The sequence below is a fragment of the Juglans microcarpa x Juglans regia genome, chromosome 1S, assembly GCF_004785595.1.
Source record: "Juglans microcarpa x Juglans regia isolate MS1-56 chromosome 1S, Jm3101_v1.0, whole genome shotgun sequence".
Lineage (NCBI taxonomy): Eukaryota > Viridiplantae > Streptophyta > Magnoliopsida > Fagales > Juglandaceae > Juglans > Juglans microcarpa x Juglans regia.
In genome coordinates this window covers 22,421,046-22,437,893 of record NC_054595.1, presented here as the reverse complement: position 1 = coordinate 22,437,893, position 16,848 = coordinate 22,421,046, and the positions used below count along the sequence as shown (strand labels likewise).

Genomic DNA, 16,848 nt, shown 5'->3' with positions numbered 1-16,848 from the left:
TCAAGGTGCAACCATGGGATTGTTTATTTAACTATTCTGTTTGTTCCCATTTTGCATCTTCCACTATTGGAAGACTTGAGGCGTCCGACACTTGTATCCTGGTGTGAACCTTTCATCGCAATTGAAACATAGCCATCTCTCTCGCTTCTTTTGCATCTCCTCCCAACTTAATCTTTTGAACTCCTGTTTGTTGTTGTTATGTGTTGTAGGAGGCATAGTGGCTGCTTGAAGGACCCTTGTTGCTTGAACCGATGTTTGACTCCATTCTAGATATGTACTTACCCTTTGCTTTCTTAACTGATTGTTTCTCATTCTTACCAATTCAATGGTCTCACATAGTATTTCTGGTTTGAACATCCGGATGTTTGTAGTGATTTCATCATTCAATCCTCCCAAAAAGTGCCTATCAGTGTCTTTTGAGGCCAACCAACCACCCTGATTGCTAGGCGTTCAAACTCTTGATGATAATATCAGAGAGACCTAGTTTAGACGAATCCGAGATAGTGCTTCATCAAACTCCTTGTATTCAGTTGGTCCAAACTGCACAAATATCTCCTGCAAAAAGTCATCCCAGGTGATGAGTTTTTCTTCCTCCTTGTAGACTCGTTGAACTGATTGCCATCATACATTTGCCTAACCTTCTAAGTGGAAGGAAGCTAATCGCACCTTATGATCATTAGTAATGACTTGAAACTCAAAAACTGTACTACTCGGTTTACCTATGTTGTTGGGATCATCGCTAGAGTAACACGAAAAGTTCATTTTAAAATGTCCTGGATGGAATTGTTGGTGTCCTCCTTCTCCTTGGTACGGAATCCATGAGTGTGACCCCATTTCTTCTTGCTTTGAAAAGTCTTTGTCTAGCCGACAAAAGGGTTGCTCTTGTGATGCCTCCAAAAACTCCTTGATTGTCTTTAAACTTTCTTCCATTACTTGAAGCTATGAACTAGTGTCTTTGGCCCCTTCCCGTACCTCATGCAGACTGTATTCTAAGTTTTCAAGACGTTCCTTGGAAGTAGCCATGCTCTGATGCCACTAATGAAACTAGGATTTTACTACGATGAAAAGTGATAAATTGTGATCCACTTAGGACTTGAACAAACCACAAGTTTTATATTATTTATGATTATTCCACATAAACTACAGACCCTTGTATTTATAGCGATGCACTCCTGAACATATAAGGAAACCTACTTCTATTCTAATATAATAACAATCCTGCTCTTATTCTAAATTATAATAACAATCATAACTGACATGAACTAGTTTAAATAAAACAAATGGCAGTCCTAATAACTCTTTTTACTCTAATTAAATAATAACTCTTCCTAGAATAAAACACAACTTCAACTGACTTTGTGTCCTACTCTGCTGCGGCTTCTCCACTTTGTAGTAGACTTCCAAGTTTTGTTTCCATCAGCCTCTCTCTTAGTCCTAACACCACATCCTATTCCTAGCCTCTCTCTTAGTTCTAATTATTGTCTTTCCTCCAAACCTTGAATGAGAATTGGTAAGTTGGTGTGTATCCCTTTTTTAAGAATGATTCTATTCATCATTATCACACCATATATCTTATATAATTTTTTAATTTTTTTTTTCTTGTCAAATATATAGTGTATGGATGATGAGTAGAATAATTCAATTAGTTTAGTAGGAATAAAACAATTTTTTTAAAAAAAATAGAAATAAAATAAAAATTAGTGTAATATATGAGAATGATGAGTAGCAAAACTATTTAAGAATATGGTTGAATTTTTGTCTTTTAAGGAACTAAAACTCAAGAATGGATAAAAATAAAAATAATATTTTATACAATCTGTGTATAAATTTAATACATTTCTTCTTAAAAAATAGAAAAAAACTGGAATACACGTAAAAAACCAACTTTTTTATGATAAAATTTATTTCTCTCTTCAAATAAAATGCACGAAATTTGCACCATATCTCGTATTACTCTACATTACATATAATACTGTAAAAGCATTGGCAATACCAAGTCTAAATTTTGGTTAGAACTTAAAGTTTTGGCTATAATATTAATATTTGGTTAGGTGAATTCATATTGAACTAATCAGCTTAATATCAAAATAATAATAAAATATTATATATTTTAATAATATTTTACAAAAAAAGAATTTTGTAATATTGTGCAAATATACTTCATACATTAATTAATAATTTAATTTTTATTTAAAATTAGGTAGAAAATATAATTATATATTAATTAATAATTTAATTATTATTAATAAAATAGAATAAAATAGAAAATAATGGACTATTTATCAAAATTGAAATGGATAATATAAACTTTAAAATAATTAGATAATATAGTCATTAAAATGTAATGGTTATTAGAAATGATTAAAATATTATTTTGTTGAGTGAATAGTATCCACCCAAAATTGACTAGAAAATTTAATTTACCGTAGCTCATTTGTTAAACTATAATGGTTTGGCTGGTACAATATAAAAGATTTTACTTAGATTACGTTTAGATGTTAAAATGAATTAAGTTAAGATGATAAAATATTATTATAATATTATTTTTTAATATTAATATTATTTAAAAATTTAAAAAAATTAAATTATTTATTATATTTTATATTAAAATTTTAAAAAATTATAATAATAAATTGAGATGAATTAAAAAGTGTTCAGTAACCAAACATACCCTTATACCGTAATAAGGAAATAAAGAGGCAACTGAATTTACACTTTGTGCTGCAATTATTATGGATACAATAATAATTGTTTATATAAATAATTTTATTTTATTAAGATTCTAGTTCAGAAGAAAGTCATTCCGTGTGTAGATTTTTATTCGTCAAATCCACGTGGCGAGTCATATTCCGTGACCGTGCCCACCAAGAAACTGAGTTCTTTTTTCTTTTAATTTTTTTGGCAAGAAACTTACGTTCGTTTATTTTTAAAGATGAGATGAGATGAAATTAAAATTAAAAAGTTAAATAAAATATTATTAAAATATATTTTAATATTATTTTTATTTTAAAATTTAAAAAAGTTAAATTGTTTATTTTATTTTATGTGAAAATTTGAAAAAGTTGTAATGATGAAGTAAGATGAGATGAGATGTTTCCTGAAAACAAACGAGGCCTAAGACCTCGTTTGTTTTCTATATGAGCACTTCCAATAAATTTTTTATCTTATTTTCTAAAATAGATCATCAAAATTTATTTTTTTTATTTTACATATTAATTTTTATAATATACCATACATCAATTTATCTATTTTTCTTCATATCATTTAAATATTATACTTTTAATCTTTTTTATTCATTTCAAATATTTTTTCTAACTACTAATGATATCCTCATATATTTTGTTATTTACAATATCATATAATTATTTCTTATTTTAAATTAATCTAAATTTATAAGCTAAATCAAAATAGAAATTAATTAAAAAAATAAAAAGAAGAGATTATATAATGAAAATATTCTCAAAATATATCATGACAATATTCATTCTCAATAATTATATAATGTGAATAAAAAAAGTTGAATAAATGAGAAACTTAGCCAGAGGAAGGAAGAGAAATTAATTAACAATGTTTACAATAATGAATAAGGTTCTCTATATCTAGAGGTTTACTGTAATAAAATATAAAAAAAATTTTAAAATAGAAAATCTAATGAAAGGTACTTTTGAGAGCATTTCTTTATATTTAAAAAAAAAATGTATTATAAATGACCATTAAGAGTGCTCATATATAGAAGACTCGGAGACAAACCCATGCGCATCCAGCAATAAACAAGTTTTCTGGATAATGTTAGGGTGCACCACATGCATACCTCAAATATGTAAATATTTTTTTTATTGAAGTATTTTTTTAACATTCTTATTCATTATAAAAAAATATGTAAATTTACTAATTGTCTTTTTCTTTACCATTAAGAATAAAAAATAAAAAAAAAACACAGTTAGTGGGCACATTTAAGAGTCATATTGTTATTAAACTAAATTTGTAAAAAATATGTTAAAAAATGATAGACTTTTAGGAAAAAAATTCAACTTTCTTTCTAAGCCTAGTTCGGATTGAGAGATGAGATAAAATAAGTTGAGATAATTTGTAAATAATAGTGAGATTTATGGGTTGAAATGAATTGAGATGGTTTTAAAAATTTTATGTGTTTGAATTGAATGTGAGATAAGATGAATTTAATTTGTTAGAGATGAGATAGATGTGATTCTCACAAATGATTGCATAGTATTTATAATGATTTTGTTTTATTTATAAATACATTTATTCATTGAAAAAGCTAAAGACATGAGTTGTATTTTTGACGTATTGCTTATCTGAAAGAAAAACATAATGTTTATCTCCTTTTCCATTGGCCTTGTGAAAAATTATTATTTAAAACTTTGTCGTTTTGCAAAATGTAAAGACATCAAAAACCCTTTTTAAATTATTATGTAATGACCGTTTGGATAAGAATTGATTTCTCTGTACATAGACAGATGATGACAATTCTGCCTAAATCTTCTTTTTAAACATCAAAACAAAAATAAAAATCACTTTCAAGATTCTATCATCTGATTATTTGCCTAAGTACCCGTAAAAATCATAACAATAATGATAAGAATTTGCCTAAAATCATTGATTTTGATACAAATTTTGAAAAATTATTGTTTACATGTCAAAACTTTCAAACTAATATTATATATAATTATAGAGTGTACAAATCTCGCGCACTCTCTTTAAAAACGTAGCTAGACTCACCATATAAAGTGAATTCTTTATAACTTTTTTTTTTTTTTTTTTAATGAACCTTATTGTTTCTAAAAAAATATACAAAACATGTGCGTTTTAAACTTCTATTTAGCATTGCTCAAACTTTTAATTTGGGTGGTGTTAGATAGACTAATTAACTGGGCAAAGGATACAAATTGAAAGAGGTTAATGATTTAGAATCAAATTGTTGGTTTAGAACTTTTGAGTTTAAAGTACATTTTGTTAATGAGATGATATGAGAAATTTTAAATTTTTTCACAATTTTCTTTTTAAATATCGCTCAAATATAAAATATTTTTTAATTTTAAAATTTTATTTAATTATTACTTAATCATTATAATTTTTATAAATTTTAAAACAAAACACAAAAATAATACAATTTTTTCAAACTTCAAAATAAAATTAATATTTAAAAAATAATATTTAAATTTTATTATATTTTTATTCAATTTTTTTCATTTATTTCTTAAAATCAAATAAAAACTTTTAATTAAACTATTTTATTAATTTTAAAATACTCAAAATGGCAAAAAAAAAAACTGCACACTACTGTGTATATAACGTCACCCTTAAAATAATTATTACAACTTAGAGAAATAAGACAAAACTCCCCAAAAGGCATCATAAACAACAGCGTAGAGACTTCCTAAAAAAGCAAAAAACAGCGTAGAAACAGTACTAAGGACTATCCTATATGGAAACAAAACATAATATACATTTCTTCCTTTTGGTGGACGATATCGCCCTAAGATTAAAAAAAAAAAAAACAATATTGAATAATAATAATATAAAATTCTTTTGGCTTGTGATTAAAATCTTTGAATGGGCCCAAATAATTATACGAAAAATAAAATAAAATGAAAGGTTTAGGTTTTCCTTATTTTTTTAAATATCCATAAATATTTAAAAAATTTAAAAAATCATTAAAAAAATACTTACTTAATTATAAAATAAAATAAAATAAAATATCGAATCTCAATACCCACGCATTTTCCAAAAAAATTGTTGGGAAATAAAGTAAGACGTGGTATCGAAGAAACGGTGTTCTTATTACCTACACCACAGCCTGCATTGACCAACCTACACTTCACAGTGAAAACTTGCCACGTATCATGAGAGCAGACTTTCTTCTAAGAACCACAGGTGTTTGCTAATGAATGGGAGAAACTGTGAATCTCTATATGTCCTACAACAATGGATTGAACTTCCTATACATAGCGCCTTGAACAAGCCCTTACCAGCTTCAAATATAATAGGGCCATGGAACTACAAAGTCCAAGCCATCACCCGAAAAGCATGGCTTCTGCCAGACGCCTCCTTGGTCCACCAGAAGCTGTTGATGTTGCCGGAAACTACTTTCCAGACCAAACACCCGCCGTTGGTTCCATTGTCTCCATATCCAGCCTCCACCTTAGCGGAGAACAGCCGACAGATGATCATGATGTCTTCCACGACACCGACTGTCGCTTTCACCTCGGTGGCGACGACGAAATGCCACCTATGGGACTCACGGAAAACCTCTCTGCGACCTTTTTATCGGCTGGGAACTCCTGTCTCGACTTCTTCTTTCACGTGGTGCCCGATACCGCGCCCGATGATCTGATCGAACGGCTCCAAATTGCCTGGGCCCGCGACCCTCTCGTCACCCTGAAACTGATTTTCAATCTTAGGGGTGTGAGAGGCACAGGAAAGTCAGATAAGGAAGGATTCTATACCTCCGCTTTTTGGCTCCACAAAACCCACCCTAAAACCCTAGCTCTCAACATCGGAGCTCTCGCGGATTTCGGGTATCTCAAGGACTTGCCCGAGATTCTCTATCGGACCCTTGAAGGCCGCGACGTGCGCAAACTCGCGAAGGAAGCCAGGGAGGAAAGGACAAGGCCGAGACTTCACCGGATAAATAATTCCAGGAAATTGAAGAGGGGGAAAGGGGGGAAGAGCGGGGATGTTTTGGAGGAGCATGTATTGAAGAAGGTCGGGGAGATAAGTGGGGCTATTGATAAGGAGAAGGCTAGGGCTTTGAGAAAAGGGAGGGAGATTTCCAATGCTAAAAAGGCTTTGGAACGCTATAACAACGACTCGGATTATCGGTTTCTTTTTGATTGCATCTGCGATGTGTTTGCCGATCTTTTGAAATCGGATGTAGGAGCTTTGGGTCGCGGGGAAGTTCATAAGATTAGTCTTGCGGCGAAATGGTGCCCGTCGATTGATTCTTCGTACGACAAGTCTCTGTTGATATGTGAGGGGATTGCCCGGCGGGTCTTCTCGCAAGAGTCCGAGAAAGAGTACAAAGGAATTGATGAGGCGCATTACGTGTATAGGGTTCGGGATAGATTGAGGAAGCAAGTTCTAGGCCCGTTGCATAAGGCGTTGGAGTTGCCGGAGGTTTTTATGAGCGCCAATGAGTGGAACTCGTTGCCGTATAATAGGGTTGCTTCGGTTGCCATGAAGACCTACAAGAAGTTGTTTTCGAAGCACGATAAGGAGAGGTTCGAGGAGTATCTGGAGAAGGTGAGGAGTGGGAAGGCGAAGATTGCCGCCGGGGCAATGCTTCCCCATGAGATTATCAAGTCGCTGATTGATGAAGATGGTGGAAAAGTGGCTGAGCTTCAGTGGCAAAGAATGGTTGCTGACCTTTCGAAGAAAGGGAAGCTCACGAATTGCATCGCGGTTTGTGATGTCTCGGGGAGTATGTCTGGAACACCCATGGAGGTATGCTTGGCGCTGGGGCTATTGGTTTCGGAGCTGAGTGAAGAGCCTTGGAAGGGGATGGTGATTACTTTTAGTGAGAATCCTCAGCTTCATTTGATTGAAGGGTTTACACTACTGGAGAAGATTCAATTCGTAAGGAATATGGACTGGGGTTGCAATACCGACTTTCAGAAAGTCTTTGACCAAATCTTGCAAGTTGCGGTTGATGGCAAGCTTACTGAGGAGCAGCTAATTAAGAGAGTCATTGTTTTTAGCGATATGGAATTTGATAGTGCGTGCGGGTATTATTGTGGTGAAGAATTTGAGGGGATGCGAGGATGGGAAACGGATTATGAGGTTATACAAAGGAAGTTTAGGAATAAAGGATACAACAGGGTGCCGGAGATCGTGTTTTGGAACCTAAGGGACTCATCCTCCACTCCGGTGGTAGCGAGGCAGAGTGGGGTGGCATTGGTGAGCGGGTTTTCAAAGAATTTGCTGACTATTTTCTTGGAGGGAGGTGGGATTGTTAACCCCGAAGATGTGATGGGAATAGCTATCTCTGGTGAAGAGTACAAGAAACTTGTTGTATATGATTGAGATATATCAAAACATAGGACGCTCATAAATCTTCTCTTGAATTTAAAGTGTTTATTTCGAAAGTTTTACGTTGGCTCTTTGTGATTTTGATGTCTCTCTTTAGGTGAAAATTTTGCCCGTTTAACAAATGAAGATGATTACTTCATATAAAGCAACTACTCTGTTGGTATAGCTACCCATTACAATCTCTCAGAAAAAAATATAAAAAAAATCTGTTATAATTTTTCTTCAAGCTGGTTCTCCCCCCTCAAGAAACATCCCCCGTTCTCGTCTGTGTTTACAATCTCCCAGAAGAACAAAAAATTTGTACGATCTTTTTTTAAACCCCAGCAGAGATATTTACACTAAAATTTTCTTCAACCCTAGAGAAAAATCGTCCTTTTACACTCATTGATCTACTTATAGTAAACGAATCTACACTTGAAAATGTACACTTGAAGAGCTTAGCCACTCAAAACAAACGGATCTACACTTGAAGAGAGAGAGGGGCGAACAAGGAGGATATCGATCGGGGAATTTCGAAACAAGGAGGAAGGAGGTTTTCATTAAGGAGGAAAGAGGTTTTTTCGTATGATCCGTGACGTGGCTCCCCAGCCCGGCTTAGACCGGGTTTGCCACAAGTTGTGCGGTGTAGGATTAAAAAACCTGCTGCGTAGAAGAATTTACCTTGCAACATTTATGTATTGAGGCTGCCAAGTTATGGAACAGTTTCATGATTTACTTTCATGGTTTGATTTTGAACAAGTATGAAAATCCTTCAGATCTCTGCCCTCCTTTGGTGGATCCAATCTGCAACTGGGACATCCTGCTTTTCTTTGAAAACTTGCTGGATTCTAAATTTGTTTTTCACTGATCAGTAAAAACTTGCGGAAAATCTCGTTGCTGCATTTGCCATATTTTCTCCTTTGTTGGTGCTTCTAGCGCTTTTCTTTGTATCTGGCTCCTTTGGTGTATGTGGTTCCATCACTTTGCTCTCTTTGGGCCTTTTGTGGTTGTATCTGTCCTCAAAATTTCCCTGTTTCTTCTGACCTTCGGCGTATGCATCTTGTCTGTATCTGGATCCTTTTGGTGTATTGCCTCTTAATGTTTGGCCGCTGTATACTATGGTGTCTTATCAATGCTCTTGTTCCGGTGTACCGCCTAATCTTGATGGACTATTGGAGGCTCTCTACAGGTGGCAATATGGAATACTCTCCAAGATGTGAAATGCCAATGCTTTGCAGTGCCCCATGTTGCTCTGTACTGTTATAAATTAATACTAGAGGTACCACGCCTTTTACTAATCAGCTTTACAAATTGACGTGTTACCAATAAAAATGTTCAACAATTACAAAAGTAGGCCATATAAACCTTTCATCAGCTTCATATGCTAGAGTTCTTTATAAGAATTTCGAGCTGAATGAAGAAAGCCACGACTCGTGTGGTTGTATTGTGAAAGTGTAAGCAAGTGCAAGAAATCCATTAATCATCCCATCAGTTATATCAGGTTAAAAAAGACATCAACAGGCTTAAGCATAACAACATCTTTGACTGCTAAACGTTGTGGCCTTCCCTATCTTTTTGCTAATTTTTAAAAATCGTAAGGAAAAATCAACAAATTTTAATACCATGGCCATCGTTAAAATCTGTCGAGTGCAAGCTTAAAAAAAAAAACTGTAAACAAGTTTTAGAATAGAACCAAAATTTAACGAGTAGGACATCACTAGACGTTCATGGATGGCAGACAAAAGGGTGCTCTCGTATTCTTTTGTTGTGCATAATTCTCGACCCTCCGGTTTCAACTTCCAAAGTACTAAAAAAAAATATGCAAAATCTAACAAGAGTATTACAACATGACTAGATGCGTCATCCTCGGCGGCGGGCATTATCTCTGGGTGAGTGAGTGAGTTCTTCGGGGTTCCGCACTCACAAAGGCAGCACCCTCCACTTTTGTCCATCCTCCCCTCACTCTTTTCTGTTTTTCGCTCTTCGTGTGAAGATAATTTTATCTTTCCTTCTCTCTATATCTCTCTCTCTGTGATTCTAATTTCTTCCCTGTTCTCTCAAAAGAATATATTCCTTGCTTTCCAATTTATTGGTTACCGTTCCTTTTCCGAAGCTCCAAGAGACATCACAGCTAAAGAAGTCCCAGTTTGATTCGAACTTTTTAAAGCTCTCTCTCTCTCTCCAAGTCATGTAAGCGATTGCAACCAAAGAAGAATATCAAAGTGGCTGTTCTTTATTCGTCTTCTCTGCTTTTCTTTTGTTTTGTCCCCTGCTTGTTTGTTTCAGTCTGAAGGAGATTAGATTTTGGGGTCAAAGAACCTACACAGATATGGAACCGGCAGTTCTGGATGGCATAATTAATAGGCTGCTTGAAGTTAGAGGGAGACCTGGGAAGCAGGTGCAGCTTTCTGAGGCAGAAATCAGGCAGCTTTGCCTCGTCTCCAAGGAAATTTTCTTGGGGCAGCCTAATCTTTTGGAGCTTGAAGCTCCCATCAAGATCTGCGGTATCTTTTCCTGAACCCTCAATGCTCTATTTTTCTTGTTTCAATTCTGATTATGATAATTTGTCTTGCTCATATCTTAATTGTTGATTTGGGTCTGGATCAAATTCGTGAGTTCGCATTCTTTAGTTTTCTTTAATATGATCCTATATGTGCTGTGGGGCTTGTGCTTAGTATAAATACAATACCTTCCATTAAAAGAAATGTTGTGGCTCGGACAGAAGTTGCTACGTTCTGTAACCGTTTCAAATGATTGTTATGAAAAAAAAGAAACGAATACAGATGTCCAGAAAAAAAAGATTGCTTGTTTTGATATGGTTGGTTAACAAAATATTATCATGACCTTGGAGTTCTGTCCTGGGTATGACTGATAAAAAAGTTCTGTCCTGGGTATGGATTATTTTGCTTATTTTTCACTATGTTGTTTTCATACCTTTGCTAGTAAATATGCCTATTAAAAACATATATCGACCTCCTTAGATATATTTTGAGGCTTTGTGTCTATAGGAGGCTAGGTTTGAGTCCCTTACCCACATTATGCTCCTGTAGGTTTGATTTCTTTTCTTTTCTTTTCTCTACTTTTTTGCCAATTCAAATATTAAGTTATGGAGTTGCGATGTAAATTTATCAATATCCATCTTTAAATATTATGAACATCTCTTCTTTTCCCCCTTGAAAATGAAATAAAGAGTAGTTTGTTTGTTCATATATACAAGGAATATATGACTCAAAATTAAGACATAAGGAATATATGATTTATTTCAGATCAGGGAAGGGAAAAATTGGTGAATAGAGCCGATTGACGCCGTATAATAGAAACAAAAAGACTTGAAAAATAGAATTCATAAGAGAAAACGATGGTTAATTCATTATGAAAAAAATGACTTTGAAATAGACTCATACCAAATACTTGAAAATCAATATTAGATATGATCGTTTATTGTTTATACTGTTGATTAACTCAAAATCCTTGAATTTAATTTTGTGCTTGATGTGGATATATTTGTATATATATGCTTGTTTTTATTTGAAGTGCAGCATATTTACTTTAAGTTTGGCAATGAAATACCCTACGCCTTTTTTTCTCCCCTTAAATTTTCTATTTAGTTGCTTCTTGATAATCTTCTTTGAGTGATAATTGAATTGTTTTCTTGGAGAAGTTTGCAACTCACCTTTATACTGGTCTCAATAAGTTGCCCGTATTGATTAATTAGCGGGTTGAAATCAAGTGGTTCTCACCAACATCCTGACCAGGAAATGTTTTAATTGAACTGAAAGTATTGTTTTTATAGTAAATGGGTTCTCTTGACAATCAATGAGACCCTATTCTCAAAGTCATATCCGTTACAGAGATGATGTGTGAAATCACTTGACAAGCTTTTGGTGTTTTTAGTAATGATAAAAGAAAGGGCTATGATTGGGGTGCATTGCATTGTCTTGTGCAATTATCAATGAGACCCTGTCTTTCTTGTTGTCTCAGTCTCATTTACATGTTTTGTAAGCTGATGGTTGTCATAAGATCAAATGATATAGGCCTGTGCTATTTCCTATGTTATTATGCCAGTACACAGGCGAACTTAATGTTCTAAATGACTATCAACAATTTTCTTTCTACAGAAGTTTATATGGTACTTGCTACAATGAGGCAGCAAAATGAATTCCCAGCTCCTGCACTGGAAGTCAACTTTGAAATTGCATGTTATTGTTGCAATCCCCTATTCACCCAAACCACATACTCCAGTTCTCTATGTTGTCTATTTGAAACCATCACTCCCCAAAGTGTAAAGTTTTCTTCTCCCCTAAAGAGAAAAGTTCTGGATGGCAATTTTATATCATACAGATATAAGATTCAACATCTTATACTTTGATGTTTATTATATTTCTGCATTATTAGAATAATCATATATGTATCTGCTACTGCCTGTAAGAGACATTTCCTTTGGGATTTTCATAAGACTACTGGTTCTTTTACTTGCGTTTTCTTTATTCCTCTTTTGTACTTGTTTTTTTTTTTTTGTTTTTTTCTATTTTTAATGATATAGCCTTGAATACGTCTTATATGTTACTTCCTTTATGTTACCCAGGAGATATTCATGGTCAGTATAATGATCTCCTGAGACTTTTTGAATATGGTGGATTTCCTCCTCGCTCCAATTATTTATTCTTGGGGGATTATGTAGATCGTGGAAAGCAAGGCCTGGAAACAATATGCCTTCTCCTTGCATATAAAATAAAATATCCGGAAAATGTTTTCCTTTTGAGGGGAAACCACGAATCTGCTTCTATAAACCGTGTATATGGATTTTATGATGAGTGTAAACGAAGATTCAATGTCAGACTCTGGAAAATATTTACAGAGTGTTTCAACTGCTTACCTGTAGCAGCTCTGATCGATGAAAAGATACTCTGCATGCATGGGGGACTCTCTCCTGACTTGCACAATTTGGATCAGATAAGGAATTTGCGGAGGCCTTGTGATGTTCCAGACTCTGGTTTGCTATGTGATATTCTCTGGTCTGATCCTAGTAAAGATATTCAAGGTTGGGGGGCAAATGATAGGGGAGTTTCCTATACCTTTGGTGCTGATAGGGTGACAGAATTTCTTCGGAAGCATGAGATTGACTTAATTTGTCGAGCTCACCAGGTTTGAACATGTTCTTTCTTTAAACATGCCACAATCAGCTGCAGGTTTGAACATGAGATTGACTTACGATAGTTTTTACATCTACAGGTTGTGGAAGATGGATATGAGTTCTTTGCTAATAGAAAACTTGTAACCATATTTTCTGCACCTAATTATTGTGGAGAATTTGACAACGCTGGTGCCATGATGACCATAGATGAAACTCTAATGTGTTCCTTCCAAATATTAAAGCCTCTAGATAAGAAGGCAAAGTTTAGCTTTGGGAGCGCTACTTCAGCTAAGCCTGGTAATACAACAAAATTAAAGGTATATTTATTTCAACTAGGCCATCCTTTAGTAGTATTGACATATGACATCTTGAAAGTTCTGCGACAACTGATATAATAGGTAGAATCACAAAAATTTAGTAGTCATCATTAGTGCAGATCTGAGGGAGGAAAGCACTGCAAAATAATGTCTCAAATCATCCTAGGGGCATCTTGAGGTACCATGATCTGCTCTCTTCCCTGCACCCTAACTGCCAAAAAAAAAAAGGAAAATAAAAAGAAAGGTTTTCAACAAGTAAAGGGAGGCATGTGAGTCTTATTAATTGTTAAACATTGCTCTATTGTTTGACATAGAAAGTATAGCCCCGAGTGATTTAAGAGGATTTCATCTGATTATCTTGTGTCTCAATAAAGGGTTTTCCAAATCATATCGCTTAATGCTAATGCGATGATGTTGTATATGTTACCATGAATTCAGGGTAGTCAATTGCCAGTGTGAATTTAAGACGTCAAATCCGAACCAAAACTACTGAATTGTTCAAGTGTCTGATAATTTCTTCACTCTAAGATATCCCATTGTCGAAGTAACAGTGTCCAAGATGGGTGCTTCACTTTGATTAACCATGAACTATGAACAATAATGTTTTCGATGGAATCTCTGGCGAACTAATAGATTAAGTATCCCAGGCCATACCCATATGTGCTCAGTTTGAGACGGGAGCCTATAGTGTGGTGTCCACGTGTAGTATGCGATACATTATTTTCCTTGAATCTTGGTAATTGTATTTACTCGTTGTTGAAAATTATTCCCTAGTTTTAGTATTGTTGAAGGCCAGCAATTGTTTTGGGGCTCCATAAACTTCTTGCCATAACAAAGTTCGACTGTGTTTTCTTGTGTCAAGTTGTATTGGTGATGCTGTATGGTAAACTTACAATCCTTGCTTATTATTGACAGTTGGTTTAACCCCTGGCATGAGTTTTTTCTAACCTGCCCAGTGTTTTTGTGATATGCGAGAAATTGTTGGTCAAGCTGTCTAATAAGATGTGTTTTAGTGGGAGTTTGAATCTCTTCATAGGAGCTCTATTAACCTTGATCTTCTCAGATCTTATATGATTTATCAAGTTATCGATCAGCTAACCGATAAATGATGCAAACTGCCTTGTTATATTGGAAAGGGATTCTTATAATCTTATTATTAAATGACATCATCCATGAATAAGTTTCTCTGTTTGTAGAGTTCAACCCTGGTTTCTTTATCAACGTTTGCTACAAGTTATATGTCATTAGCTTTTTGCTTTCACAGTAACTTGAAACCTACTCATCTTCCGAAGTGGGTGTCTCATCTTGGAGGTGTTCTTTTTTATGTTCCTCTATATTGAGCTAAAAATTGCCATGAACTTGACAATAGTACTTTTGATCCCTAATGTTCTTACCTAACACTGTAAATTGTTTTCTTTCATCCTTCAGTCGTTGTCGTTTCTTGGTGGCAAAGTATGAGAAATTCTCTCCAAGGGAAAAATATCTGACGGAGATGGCTGCCTTATATATTTGGTATTTGGAGCATCCCCGGAAGTGTTCATCCAATACATCTGTCCATTTCATCTGAATAGCAGGGAAAAATATGTAGTGGTGACTTCTTTAAGCCAAGCATAATGCAAAAATATTCCCCTACCAGGGGTTTCAGAAGGTTCATGTGATCTCCCATGTATGACACTAGCTGGAGCACAGTGATGACCTTTTTCTTTCATTTTCCTTTTGGTGTTTAGTTTATTTTTGCTTTTCTTCGTTCCCCAAGCTATTCTCCTTGTATTATAATCTCTCTTTAAAAATTCCAAGGGAGTGTTTACCTAAAAACTGAGTAGCCACATTACTCAGAGGCTAAACAATTGATACCGGTATTGTGTTTCTCATTGAGTTTACACGAGTATATGGTATGTTCTCTTTACCCTCGTAAATTCGTAAGGTCGTTTTTAGATTTCAAAAGTACTCTTTTTTTATTTTTCTTTTATAATCAACAATTCATTCATTGAATCAATAAACAAGTCCTTACAAGAGATTGCACTTATCAAACCAAACGGCTTGAGTTACAAATGAAGGACATTCCCACCACATCTTAATATCACTAATACTCCATGCATATCTTGCTAGTTGATGAGCTGCGGGGTTACCTATCCTGTTTACATGCAAAACTTTAACCTCTTGAAAATAATTCGAATATCTTGAAGAATAAAAGTACTCTTTTATCTTTAAATAAACTTCTTTTGGGTTATATGAGGTGGTTTTTCCCCCCTTTAATCTCCCATTCCAATGTACAATAAGACGAGACAATTTCTATATAATCAATTTTTTACATCATATATGTTATATTATATACTCCCATCTTATTTTCATTTTATTATATAAGATGTGACACATTTATCACCATTGAATGATAAATAATTATCTAATAAATGATCATCTAATGGTAATAAATATGTCACATCTTATATAGTAGGATAAAAATAAGATAATAGTGTGGTTGCATAGAATTTTCATGCTGTCGTTTTGTGACTCTTGGAGTTGTTAATATTTCACGACAGTTAATGCACCGTTGCTTTCATCATCGCAATCATAGACGTAAGAGATATCTGGTCGCCGTCCACGATCTCAAAACCAGGATTTTTTCTTGAATATTTGCGTCGTTTATAACCATCCTTGTCGGCATGCTTCTCTTGGATGGATCGATCTGAGCCAAATCTTGATTGAATTGGTCAATGATTTCATCATGGACCACTAAAATTAATTGGCCAGTCACTACTTTTCCTTCGTAGAACACATTGACTTCTTGTAATATCAAGAGTGAACCTAACCAATCAAATTTGGCAGTGATCTTCAGCTGCGTTTGCTACTTCGGTAGTACCTAACATTAAGGAACATAAAAGGGCTGGTCTTTGGTGTGCATGGCATCGTGGCTTGTAGCTAAATCTTGCCATGGGTGTGCACGATTCTCACGCTAAGCTTTAGCCTTCCGCGATGGGTATTCTTTCTTGCTAGTACCACAATGGAATTAATGGACCCAAAATGGATTTCGAACTAATCAACATTCTTTCTCCTTCGTAGTGGTGTGATTTCTCCGTTCTCGTTGAGTTTAGGAGTGTGGAATCTAATATTGTCTCGATCACAATTTCCTTTTTGTGGGCGTCAAATAATGTCATGTCTTTCACTTGGTTTGCCATGGTAAGTTGATCTTGTAAGATGAGATAATGGTTCTTCTATTTGCAAGTTGGTGTGGAGGGCACACCCTTCAAATTACTGTTGGCATAACATGATTTGATTTGTTTAAATAATAACTTATCAAATCTTATTATGTCAGTGGTACGAATGCTATATTTTCAGTATATACTAACTAGCAAATATATTGAGAAGTAA

At 34.4% G+C, this 16,848-nt stretch overlaps 2 protein-coding genes across 3 annotated transcripts; both read left to right on the top strand.

Annotated features, from left to right (window-relative positions):
- The first annotated feature begins 5,921 nt into the window (after nt 1-5,921).
- LOC121247688 lies at nt 5,922-8,111 on the top strand. The gene has a single exon (XM_041146094.1). It carries the CDS (start codon nt 6,013-6,015, stop codon nt 8,041-8,043), a length of 2,031 nt encoding a protein of 676 aa, XP_041002028.1. The 5' UTR covers nt 5,922-6,012; the 3' UTR covers nt 8,044-8,111.
- Nucleotides 8,112-9,776: 1,665 nt separating this feature from the next.
- Nucleotides 9,777-15,395, top strand: LOC121247689 (serine/threonine-protein phosphatase PP1 isozyme 2-like). Of its 2 annotated transcripts, none has more exons than XM_041146095.1 (4): nt 9,777-10,532; nt 12,614-13,173; nt 13,261-13,459; nt 14,908-15,395. In XM_041146095.1, the coding sequence occupies exons 1-4, from the start codon at nt 10,358-10,360 to the stop codon at nt 14,964-14,966; spliced, it is 993 nt and encodes a 330-aa protein (XP_041002029.1). In that variant the 5' UTR covers nt 9,777-10,357; the 3' UTR covers nt 14,967-15,395. The 2 variants fall into 2 exon arrangements, with proteins under 2 accessions (XP_041002029.1, XP_041002030.1); XM_041146096.1 differs by having other exon boundaries at nt 9,780-10,532; nt 13,261-13,479.
- Nucleotides 15,396-16,848: the final 1,453 nt, after the last annotated feature.

Coding starts and splice junctions, on each gene's coding strand:
- LOC121247688 (XM_041146094.1), top strand. CDS start 6,013: ATGGAACTACAAAGTCCAAGCCATCACCCGAAAAGCATGGCTTCTGCC.
- LOC121247689 (XM_041146095.1), top strand. CDS start 10,358: ATGGAACCGGCAGTTCTGGATGGCATAATTAATAGGCTGCTTGAAGTT. Junction 10,533..12,613: donor AGCTCCCATCAAGATCTGCG/GTATCTTTTCCT, acceptor TATGTTACCCAG/GAGATATTCATGGTCAGTAT. Junction 13,460..14,907: donor CGCTACTTCAGCTAAGCCTG/GTAATACAACAA, acceptor TTCATCCTTCAG/TCGTTGTCGTTTCTTGGTGG.